Below are 12,720 nucleotides of genomic sequence, written 5' to 3'. Positions count from 1 at the left end.
AGTTTTAGCACCTTCCCCATCTCTAATGGCCCTGACCATGGCAAACGAGTATGCAATCTAAATTAAAAAAAAAAAAACTACACTTGCTATAGAAACAAAACTTCAAAATAGGTGTCCACTCTTTCTTCCAACCCAATTGCCACCTCTGATTCTCTCTACTTGGAAATTCTAAAGATGTCCCAGAGGAGGGCATCCCAGGGTGGCTCAGCAGTTAAGCACCTGCCTTCAGTCCAGGGCGTGATCCTGAAGTCCCAGGATCGAGTCCCACATTGGAGCCTGTTTCTCCCTCTGCCTGTCTCTCTCTCTCTCTCTCTCTCTGTCTCTCATGAATAAATAAAATATTAAAAAAAAAAAAAAAAAAAAAAAAAAGCTGTCCCAGAGGATGTACTTGGAGCAACTTTTAGTTGTGTCAATTTTAATTAAAGATTTTTGGGGAAAAAAATTTAAGTACACTGATAACTAAGTAATTTAAAATATTAGTTCACTTTAAACAAACTTTAAATAAACACATTACCAATAGACTGTGTTACATAAAGCTTTACAAAAAATAGCCCTCAAAGAAATCTGACTGAGATCCATGGCCTGTCTTTGTGGCCCACCACCAAGTTCTGAGAGCATGAGACCATCCTCCTCTTCTGGTACAGGGATTTGTGGGCTACACTTGAGCAGCCCTGGTTGTAGATGAGAGCTGTGGGTTTAAATCCTAGTCCTGTCAATTAAGGTCCATGGCCTTGATTCAATTCCTAACCGTATCTTTGTTACCGAGGAATTAATAATGCTAACATCCACCTGCTGGAACACAGGGGATGCTGAGACAAAAGTATATATACTAAGAGCCTGATGGAGTAGATGCTCAATAAATCTTAGCCATTTTCTTCTCCTTCTGCCATTCCCCCTTTCTTACTACTGGTTATTTAGGATCTCAGAACATAATAATGCTTGGAACTCCAAAAGCCATCACCTGTAACTTCTCTTAAAGATGCTAAATCAGGGGTGCCTGAGTGGAACAATCAATTCAGCATCCGACTCTTGGTTTCAGCTCAGGTCATGATCTCAGGGTTGTGAGACTGAGCCCCAGGACAGGCTTAGTACTTAGTGTGAAGTCTACTTGAGTCTCTCCCTCCCTTTCTCTCTGCCCCTCCCACTCAAGCTCTCATTCTCAAATCTTAAAAAAAAAACAAATCAAAACAAAACAAAAAAACCACACACACACACAAAACAAAAACTAAAAAAAATTTAAAAAATTAAAAATAAAAGATGCTAAGTGAATCCAACATTGAAAACCTATACATCTCATTCTTTATCCATTCGACAAATATTCATTAAGCATCTATTTTTTTGGCAGGCAGGGTCTATGAGGTAAAGGGCTCAGGAGGCAAGAAAGGGTGTGAGAATACACCATTCCGAGTCATCACTTCACAGAAGAAGTGTTTTCCATGACAGCAAATGGCTGAAGGAGCCTTCTCAGTTGGGGCAAGGAGAAGCAATGACAAAACATGCTGGTATCCCAGGTAATTCCAGCATAATTTAATGTTCTCACCAGCGTTCACTAGGACACCAGGGTCCCAATTCAGTTTCCATCAGGGATATTAATAATAACCAAAAGCTATTCGTGAGGCAAAGGAAAAGAAATGAAAGGCCCCCAGACCCAAACAAAGAAGGATTCCAGCAGCAAAGTGCCACCAAGAAGAAACTGCTGGAACTTGGTCACCAGCGATTCATCTCTGCAGCCTGACCATTTACTCTCTTTCCAGTTCAGTGGTAATAGGGCTCACACCATTTAGACTCAGCACTCAGACTGCTCCAGCCTGCCCGGAAATCTGCATGGAAGCCAAGGATCAAAATGCCTTTTCATCTAAAGAACTGTGAATTAACTCTCTGCCTTTTTAATTACTCTCAATTACTTTCCCACTATTTATAAGGATTTTTTTTTTTTGCATAACAAAATCCAACTCTAATCAATATATGCAGTATATCCCAGCTGATTAGTATAATTCTTGCTCCACCATGATGCTGGAGTTATGCCAGCCTTACCTAGCACACAATTAAATGTCTGGTAATGCCTGCTGCTACCCAGCAGGCCTCATGAGTTAATAGGGAAAAAACGGGATTCACATTTGCCTTTACCAGCCCCTAAGTGCCCTCTCTCTCTCTCTCATCTGCTTGTAGACACGTACAAAGTGTGCCTAGAGAAATAAGGGCCTGGAATAATCACACAAACCTAAAAGACACAGGAACATAAGAAAAAAATCTCCAAAGTCTAACTTGTCATCTCATTTCAGTAAATCCTTCCAGAAATAAGGTATAACTCTTCACACTTTCTATTCCAATACTGACCTGTGAGATCACATTCTAAGTACAGAAAAGATTCAGATATCTAGACCCACCTAAAGCCAATATTATGAATTATGTTCAGTGTACCTTCAAGCCAATTTTCAATAAACACAAATCACTTAATAAGAAATTAAGAGCATTACACACTTCTCATGCTCCCATGGATTTGGTGTTAATGAGATTTTGTTTGTTAAGCTCACAGAATGACAAAGTGTCTAAAAGACAGACACTGCCTTTTCCAATTTCCATTCATTCAAGAAATAGTTATTGAGCACTTTTTGTAGTAAGTCATTCCCAATATACACACCTGTTCACACACTGATCTTACCAGCCTGCCCCTCAAATAATGCTTTATTGCAGTATAATAAAAACAAAACAAAACAAAACAAAATAAAACTAAGTATTTGGAATTTTACAAGACTTACATTTTAATCTATTCTATTACTATCAGCCAGGTAATTTCATACATTTGTCTATACACACTATGTGTCTGACACTGTAAATCCAATGCTTTACAGCAAGATTCTCTTGCCCACAAAGGTCAGAACTGAGTAAGCAGTACCTGTAGGATTCCCTCCATGTCTCAGTGGCCACTGGAAAGGTGTGTTAATTGTAGGTTAGTATAACAATAGTTCTTGCATACATGTTTACAAATGATTTGGTTTTTAAATGTAAATTAGAAAGACTCCAAGGAACCTTGTAATAACAGCATCCTTATGTACAAAGGTATTCTATGCTTTTTGGAGACAGAAATGACGCAGCACTGAAGTGTGCTCCCACCTCCCACTATTTTACCTTTGACTATGAACCTTAATCTTCACACATATGTACCATCAGGTACAAATTCCTTTTTCAGAACTTCCCTGAAAACAAAGCAGTGCTACTGAAAGGTACCCAGGTATTTGGATGTGTCTATGATGCCTTTTTGGTGAACTTGCCACACTCCTTGAAAACTTATGGAAAGAGCCACAGCTTTGACAGGTCAGCAAATCAAGAACCTGGGTGTCTATGCCTGGAGATCTTTCCTCAGACTAGAAAATGTGGACCTCAAATATACTCTATCCTACCCACACCGGAATCATAATACAGCCCCCATACCTCAGGGATATTTTTCAGTATTTGGTCACAGATGTTCCACTGTGAAGGTCAATGATACACTATTCAAGTTGAACATAAACAAATATGGTCATTCAGTTTTAAATATTAAACACTAGTAAGATCCAACAATAATAAGAGTGGAGGATTAAAGATTAATGGTCTACAGGAGGAAAGACAGACTAGCAAAGGTGATTTCATTACAAGGTAGATGGTATTAAGGGCCACAAAAGTAATACAAACTGTGTTGGGGATCTGAATGCAGAAATGTGGAAAAGCAATGCAGGAGGTAAGGTGTATCTACAGGAGGTAAGGTGTAAGCAAACCTGCAGGATGGCGTAGGGCTTCAGGTGATTATAGGGGTTGAGCAGGGTGGACACATATGTCAACAAGAACCAAGGAGACAAAAAGTAGGAGGGGGCACTGCAGGACGTAAGAAGCTCCAAATGACAAGGACATTCTCTGGACATTCCCAAGACTGGGAATAGGAGCGATCCTTATTTAGTATCCTTACAAAAGAGCTGACATTGTCAGAGGTGTCATTCTGGGTGGGACTGGCTGAGTCCAATGCCCAGAAACTCTTCAGTTTTCCCATTCCCGTAACCCCTCCATAAATGAGGTGGACTCTTGTATCCTAATTCTAGTTCCACTCCTGTCTTGCTCACCGGCTTCCCTTCTGACACTTCTCCTCAAAGAAATGCTGAAGGAAGAGGTCACACTCCAACTTTCAGACCGTCACCTATTTGAAATAAAATATATTTCCCATGTGTGTACACTCTTGCCTCTCTCTAAGAAATCTGATATACAAAAATTCAAAGTCAAAAAGCGACAAATTAAGGAAAAACAAAATATTCTTTAGAAGAGAATGAGCCCCCAGGATCTGCTTAAATAGTGATTTTTCCCTAATTGAATGCACTTAAAATGTGATTTGCTTTGAAAAATGTGATTTACCTTCATGTTTAAAAATGTATCTATTGTATAAGAGCAATCTAGGCTTATTCGCTTTGATTATTATAATAACCACTGATGAACCGTATGAAAATGGCAATCTCATAAAATACCTGTATCTCTCTCCCTCTCTTTGAAGAGGAAGTATAATATGTTATTAATCCTACCTATTTAACAGAAATATAGAGGGTATAAATGGAACAGACTGTGTGCACTGCTGAATAAAACTTGGGAATAAAGTGACGAATGTAAATAATGACACATACAAACTCAACACTTCTAAAGTCAAAGAAGATTATTTAATTATTGGATAATTCAGGGAGATCTAGGAAATTGATCTGGCAATATAATATGTTTTCATCTCACATTTCCCAATCAATTGCCTGCATTGCATAACTCCCTCATTGCAGTAGTTGTCTTCTGAATGTAAATGAGGTATGAAGGTCTCATCGTTAATCCAGGCACTTGCAAGCAGATGAGGTCACTTCAACTCAATAAAAGATTGCTTGTGTCATCTCTCTGACTTAGGGCACACATGCCTTCTGTCCTTTTCTGAGCCTACCTGGGTAAACATCATCCGGTTGAAAAAGCTAACTTCTTCTTAAGGGTCAGTCACCACATTTGTTTAATATGCTTTCACGCAGAATCAGTCCAAGGTCATTAGAGAACTCAGTACATTTTTGCCAACAAGGGCATGGATCTGAAAAACTAACTCAGGCCCTCAGAAAGATTAGCAGTGTGATATCTTAGTTCACCCAGACTCTGAATGATCCGATACGTCTACATGAATGATGGAAAGGTAGATTATTTTAGACGGCTCCCAGGTAAGGAAACATACTTATGAAGATGAGGAATTAAGAAATCTTATAAAACTAGCTGTTTGCATTAATACCTTTACAAGAGACAGCTAAAATTTAAATTGTGAACAGGTAGTGACAAATCCTCAAGGATTTTGTGAGTGATGTTTCTCGCATCTTCACTTGTCAACATTCCCTATTTATTTCTTTACTAACTGTGGCACTTTTGAGCATTTATAATCATAAAATGCAGTTCAAAAAGAAATCTATCCCACAACCAGTATATTTAAAAAGAAAAGATTCTCTCAATCTCTTATATGATTGGAAACTTTTCCATGCCAACAACCCGAGGTAAAAGGGATTTATAGCACTAACCTATGGACCATAAAACTGAAAAGGAAACTGAGAAATTCAGGTTTCAGATAAATACAATATAGGCCTAATAGTTACGAAGAAGAAATTAACCTCACAAATTAGTTTTAAACTCCTAGAGCAAAAATTCCACTATTATTAGTTTCACATCCCCATCCTTGTTTTTCAGAGGTACAAAGCCCTGCCTAATGTTTTGATGACACTTCATAATGTTAGGAAATATCATGGGCTCACTCCATGTCAATGGCCATCAATAAGAGCAAAATCATCCTAAGCAGTTGCAAAGTTAAAAAAAAAAAAAAAAAAAAGCACACATCACTGAAGTCAAGAAGCACAAAATGGCAAATGATCAAGTTCCAACAGCTAAAAAGATCCAAGACATTATGAGCTTTTAATGAGTGAAACATGCCATGAGAAAGAGACCTTCTGTCAATAAATCCAGATCCTGGTTCGCTAATTAAACCATCTAATACAGTGTCTGAATATGTAGACACCAGACTTCAACATTTCTTAATTATATTCAATTCCAGGCATATTTTTCCATTTAATTGACATTCTGAAATGCCTTTACAGTCCTATCAGATAGGTACCAAATTCTCAAAGGAGATGACTACACACTTCTGAATTCTGATTCATCTGATTGAAATTGTTATTCTGAAACTTTTCTTTGAAATGTGGAAAAGATCCATACCCCACTTCATCCATAACTCTAGCAATGTTAAGGTCATCTATCTGCATTTGGTCCACTTTGCTGTGTACATTTCTTGCCAGTGGGGCTCTCTACAGCCAGGCCAATCTTATGAAAGCATAGCTATGAACCGCTGCCTAGCATGGAACCATGACCAGAAAAATCACACAACATACTGCTCAACCAATCACAGCACCGACTGCCATCATTTAGCCACCACTTAGAGCCAAACACAGAATTTCAAACTACACCCTTAGAAACAGACTTTAGATGTTCAAAATATTTTTTTTTCTGATGATCAATATATTAATCATAGACTTAAAAAATCAACAAAATGTCATTTGTAATAGATGGTCTAGGTTTCAGAAAAGACCAACCTACCCTTCTACCACTCGTTCCAAGATTAAGTCTCATTCTGCTTTAGAAGAACATGTGCGCATGCACACGCATGCATGCAGTGTTTCTCTGATAGAAGCAAATGACACTTATACTATCATTAAGCATATTTGTCACTAGGTTTAATCTGCATTATCTGGCATGCTTTCAGATGTTTACAAGTGTTAAGTAATATTCAATGATATTTAGAAGCATTAATAATTTGGGGTTTATTTCAAAATGTGAAACGTACTCGCTGCTCCAACCTGCTCACTTTTTAACCTTTCACAGTACTGAAAGGCTATAATTTTTATCAGATTGTTTGAAATTTAATTTAATTGAAGTCCTGAAGTTACAATTAAACTTCCAGTTAACCTTTCATATCTGTGCCTCATTCAACAGCTGGGCTTATCTCTGACATCACAGAAAAAGAAAAGAAATAAAGAATAAATGAAATATTTTTTGCACCTGCTCTGCAAAGTATAAATATCAGCAAGTCATGGTGAACATCCAAGGTGGAAGTTTGAGCCTTTCCACGCACGTTCTGGAAGCCAGCATTACCATGTATACTATTTACTTGACTTTTTTTTTAAAGCAAGCAACAGACATGAATGCTAAACTCCCAAAGGACAGAACACCAGAGTTCTCTGTGCCAAAGCTAATTCATAACTAAGCCACAGAGGAACACAGGGAACTAAGAATATGCCAAGTACATCAGCCTGTAGGAATAAAGTTTCTTCTTAGCATGTGGCAGTTTTGCCAAACTCGGTAGGTTCCTCCAACCTCCAACATTAAAAGGTGCTGTGATTTTTTTTTTAATTTTTTATTTATTTATTATGAGAGACACACAGAGAGAGAGAGGCAGAGACACAGGCAGAGGGAGAAGCAGGCTCCATGCAGAGAGCCCGATGTGGGACTCGATCCTGGGTCTCCAGGATCACGGCCTGGGCCAGAAGGCAGACGCTCAACCGCTGAGCCAGCCAGGCATCCCGGTGCTATGATTTTTTTTCTCCTTAGATGTACACATCTTTAGCCTCAACTGGACTATAAGCTCCTTGAGAACATGATTCATTTTTCTATGCAACACATCTCTTGTAACCCCTATACATAAAAAGAGAATTGAGCAAATATTGATGGGTTATATTGAATTCATTTCCTGAATTCAGAAATACATAAAAACAGACCCCTGGACCAGCTATGATTACTATCTGGATAAGGAACTGAGGCAAAGTCTAGTAAAAGGGAAGATAAACTGACATTAGGTGACAGAAGGTATGTTAACCACTGGCAAACTGAGAACCAAAAAATGCAGGAGGATGAGAGCCCTGAGCCTCAGGGTCACCTCCTTCAGGGCCAGGCTGGCTCAACTCCCTACAGATGCCCAGGGGCTACCTTCACAGCAGAAGAACACAGAGTACAACTCCACCAGGTTTTCAGGCAAATTCACTGAGGTCTGGGAGCTTTGGCCAAGACTCAAAACTCCATACCTGATGCACAACCTTTGTAGTGAGTGGTGCTTCTCTGACCTGGCTATCAAACGAAATCTGCTGGGAGGCTTTAAAAGATCCTGGTGCCTGGATCCTTCCCTAGAGGATCTCCTTTAAATGGTCTGGATACAACTTGTGCATCAGTTGTTTTAAAAGCTTCTGGGTGATTCTAAAGTGCGGTCAAGGCTGAGAACTGCTTTCAGATCACTTCTGGGAGCCTTGGGCGGTGTGAGAAGCCTCAAGGAGTTAACGGTGAATAATAACATATAGTGCCATAAACAATCCATTAAATTTTATGAAAACAGCAAAAATGAAGGATTCTTTAAAGGGTCTACTAAAGAGTAGTTTAATTACATTGGTAGTTTTTAGATACTGTCAATGGCCAGTTAAGAAATCCCAGAATCACTGATATAACCACTAGAAAGCTAGGGTGTGTATATGTCGGGGAGGAAGTGGGGGCATTGGAAGGCACCTGCAGGTAGACTCCCAGACACAATTAAAGCACCTAAGAGTCTTCTTTAAAGTTGGAGGTGGAGGAACCACAAAAGAAGAATGAAGAAAAGGGCCTGAATAAATTCTGGTATCTTCCCAAAATACTGAATAACATTTCAAGGGCCTATTTGGCCTGTTCTGTGAATATGTTCTTCCAGAAAAAGAGCCCTGTCCTAAAGAAATGAAATAATTAATTCCATTGTATCTTGCTCATATAAAGTTTCACTAAGAATTACTAAACAGGATTATATTTACTTTATATTCCTCCTAAAAGTTTACCTCTGTTCCTATTAATCTCTCCCTCGTCCTCGAGGATCCTGTTCGGTGACACTCTTTTGCCAATTAACAAAAATGGCCATGTGCTGATTTCCAGTCTGCACATGTGTAGCTCCCATCTTCCCAACAGAATAGTAAGCACACAGAAGCAAAGGATATACGTTAACTTTTACAAAGGCTCTATCTGAATCCTGCCCACTGCCTTGCAAAGGGAGGTGGGCTGAGTAAATAGCACTGAAAAGAAGTTTATTTTTTTTAAATTTTTTTTAAATTTTTATTTATTTATGATAGTCACAGAGAGACAGAGAGAGAGGCAGAGACACAGGCAGAGGGAGAAACAGGCTCCATGCAGCGGGAGCCTGATGTGGGATTCGATCCCGGGTCTCCAGGATCGCGCCCTGGGCCAAAGGCAAGCGCCAAACCATTGCGCCACCCAGGGATCCCTGAAAAGAAGTTTAAAAGAAACTAATTTTTTTAAAAAAGATTTTATTTATTTATTCATGAAAGACACAGAGAGAGGCAGAGACACAGGAAGAGGGAGAAGCAGGCTCCCTATGGGGAGCCCGATGCAGGACTTGATCCCAAGACCCGGGGATCAGGACCCGAGCCGAAGGCAGACACTCAACCTCAACCACGGAGCCACCCAGGTTTCCCAAAAAAAGAATTTTTTAAAGAGATAAAAGAAACAAAGAAGAATCAAATAGGAAAAAGAAAAAAGAAAAGTGAAGCTTTTCTGAAATAAAAATAAAGGAAATGACTTTTAATTCCATGTGACTTTATAGAATAAACAAAGGAGTAAAATTTAATACATACAAGGGCAAGAGTTAATTAAACAAATTTCCTTTATTAAACAGAGGCTAAAATCATCGTCTTGAAAGCCGGAAAGTTCAAGTCAAGCCTCTCAAGGTCCCTTGCACAACTTTTCTGCCCCAGACAAGGCCACACTCTCATAAAACATCATCTAAGGGAGGACAACCCTTCCCATTCTCAAATTTTCATCCCTTCTACTTAATATGAATATGTCTCAATCCTAGAGGAGGCTAAAATTAAGACTCACCTGGGAGTGCCATTCTAATCCAGAGCTAGGAGAATGGTCATTTGTCACTGTTACGTGTAACTGACAGACTATTCTGGTTGACCAGAAACTGGCTGGAAGCCACTAGACAAGTGTCAAATATGTTCTCAATAAATTCAATCTGCGGCATTAAGCTGAATCTTTTCATTTTTGTTTCTTTAAGGAAAGGTCAGCTGTCCTAAAATTAGTCTTAGAAAGAAATTCGGGGCGGGGGGGGGGGGGAAGGAGGCAATGTAAACAAAGAAAGAGAAGAGCTTATTAGAGGAGTAGATACTCCTCAACTGACAGAAAATCAGTGCATTTGAGAAGCCTGTAGAATCCAGTTGGCCAAAATACAGAAAAGATATCTGCTCTCAAGGTGAGTCCCAGGAAGTCACCTAAGCCTCAAGTATCTATTTTGTGCCTATTAGGCTGCAGGCACAGTGGTCAACCTCAACAGGACAAATTTATAAAACACAGACCCTGGGCAGCCCGGGTGGCTCAGCGGTTTAGCGCCGCCTTCAGCCCAGGGTGTGATCCTGGAGCCTGCTTCTCCCTCTGCCTGTGTCTCTGCCTCTGTGTGTCTCTCATGAATAAATAAATAAAATCTTAAAAAAAAAAAAAAAAAACACAGACCCAACCCCCACAACTGGGTAGAAGGATTCTCAAAATGACATATTCAACAACTACAGACTGAAAACTATTTCAGAAAATTCTATCTGTAAGTAAGGCAATATACACACAGGGGTTGCACTTCTGCCTTTAACATCTATGGAAATCAGGGGCTCTCTTCTCTGCAGGAAGGAATTAGGCAGAAGACATGGCCCTCCCTCTAGGTTTGTCAGGTCCCTTTCTTTGAAATTTCCATTCCTCCCTGGTGTTCGTCACAATCAGTAAAGACAAGGGTTCATCAATAGTCCTACCCCAGCAATCAAAGGAAATCAATCGGAATGGCCCGGCCCACCTGATCCCATCAGATGATCCCTACTCCATGCTCCTCCTGCCCAAGGAAAAAGCCGGAGAATGGAAACCAAACACCCCCCAATACTGTTCCTTCTCTCTTGCCCCAGAGGAAAAAGCCCACCCACTAGTTAACCGGACAGATGTGGGGTATCATTGTATGCCACACCCAACTCCACAAAAGGTAAGATAAAACCGCCATGCTCCTATTTGCATTATGAGCTATAAATACAGCATAACCACACAACAGCCACTGGGAGCACTCCTTGGACCAGCTGGTAATGACTAAATATCCTCTCCTCTCTGGTAATTGCCTACTTCTTTCTATTTGACATAATTCATCAGCCAGATTACAGCAGGTCATTCTGCAACATATGAAGAAAGCAAGGATAACATAACCTGACACATCAAAATGTTCTTCTGCGAGCAGCCTGAAGAGCTGCTTTACAAAAAGCTGTGAGCTGGCAAAATAACCATATAGCATACAGGTCAGTGGGCATCCACTCTGCTTATTGCTACTCATTTCATTTTTGAGTAGCTCAGCACAACTGTAATTGCTAGTTAACAGATAGACTGGGTCTGACTATTTAAAAAAAAAAAAAAAAAAAAAAAAAAAAAAAACCTCCCAAAATGACTCTGCCAGGAACCCAAATAAAAAAAAAGAAAAAAAGAAAAACAGGGTGGGGAGCTGATAGCCAGTCAATGGTCATCAAACACTGGCTGTGAAAATCCTGCAGCTACAAGAGGTGGAGCCAGCCCAGCAGCCACTGATTTCTGATCTCTGAGCCAGCAGCCTTTCATGTGGAGTTCTCTGTGTGGTTAAGATATGAAGACATTATAGCTGGATAGTTCTGGGAACTTTCGCATCCCAGTGCACTGTGCATGGATACTGGCCCCAGCGCCATTCATTGCCCACGTTCCAAAAAGGCAAAAAGGCAACCAAACGGATTCATGATTAAATATCAGCATTGGGCCTAATTCTAAGAGACAACTTTTCTCCTTGTAAAGTGTTAAAAACCCTCCTCCCACTCCTACCCTCTTAGGGGGAAGAAAAAAAAAGCACATCAAAGCGCTAAAGTTATTATGCATTTTTTGTCTTTGTCTCTTGGCGCCCTGGTTTTCTTGGCTGTTCTTTATTCTCTCACTGCTCAACTGCTCCAATTTAGGAATGAGAACTAAAAAAAGGAAGAAAGAAGAAGAAGAAGAAGAAGAAGAAGAAGAAGAAGAAGAAGAAGAAGAAGAAAGAAGAGAAAGAAAGGAAGGAAGCAAAGCAGGAGCAGTTGGCTCTGTGCAATTGCCAGGATTCTGCGGAATCTCCATCTCTCTCCCTCCTCCTTTCTCCTCCATCCACTCCCCTCCTTGCTTTCTCGGATTCAAATCTTCACGTCACAACCCAGAACAGCATCCAAGCGTTCAATAAACGCTAAGACAAGTTCAGGGCCCGAAGGCGGAGGCGAAGTCCGGGCTCTCCCCGCCGGCGGACAAGGGGGCACCCCCAGGCCTCGATTCCCCGACGGCTGCGGCTCCCCGGGGCCACCACCTGAACTTGCCGCCTGCAGCCCAGGCAAAGTCGCCTGCGGCCTTTCGGCCGGTTCTGCGTCTCCGCATCTATTTCCACCCGGCCGGGGCGCAATCGGGGAATCTAATCCCAGCAACAAAGCCCGAAGCGCAAACCCGCCGCGAGGACCCGGTCGGCCCGCTCCCCGCCCCCTCCCTCCCACCGCCCGCGACTCGCCTTTGAAAAGACGAGCGCTGGGGCCAGAAAATCGCTCCGTCCGAGCTGGGCGGAGGGGAGCGGCGGGATACCGAGTGGCCGCTCGCCTCGGGGTCATCTTTTTGAAC

At 40.9% G+C, this 12,720-nt stretch overlaps 1 protein-coding gene across 3 annotated transcripts in view; it reads right to left on the bottom strand.

The window, feature by feature from the left end:
• FAT3 (FAT atypical cadherin 3) overlaps positions 1–12,720 on the bottom strand; it is a 654,685-nt gene that overhangs the window by 639,973 nt on the left and 1,992 nt on the right. The window contains exon 1 of one of the 3 annotated variants that reach the window (XM_072726162.1): positions 12,614–12,715. The exons of the other annotated variants lie outside the window; for them this stretch is intronic. Within the exon in view, the coding sequence (XP_072582263.1) occupies positions 12,614–12,710 (97 nt within the window). The 5' untranslated portion in view covers positions 12,711–12,715. Of the gene's footprint in view, positions 1–12,613; positions 12,716–12,720 lie in introns of those variants that run through there. 3 annotated transcript variants of the gene reach the window in all.

This window comes from Vulpes vulpes, chromosome 11 (genome assembly GCF_048418805.1).
Source record: "Vulpes vulpes isolate BD-2025 chromosome 11, VulVul3, whole genome shotgun sequence".
NCBI classification, from domain to species: domain Eukaryota; kingdom Metazoa; phylum Chordata; class Mammalia; order Carnivora; family Canidae; genus Vulpes; species Vulpes vulpes.
The sequence above is the reverse complement of the archived record's forward strand: the minus strand, read 5'-3'. Positions and strand labels throughout refer to the sequence as shown.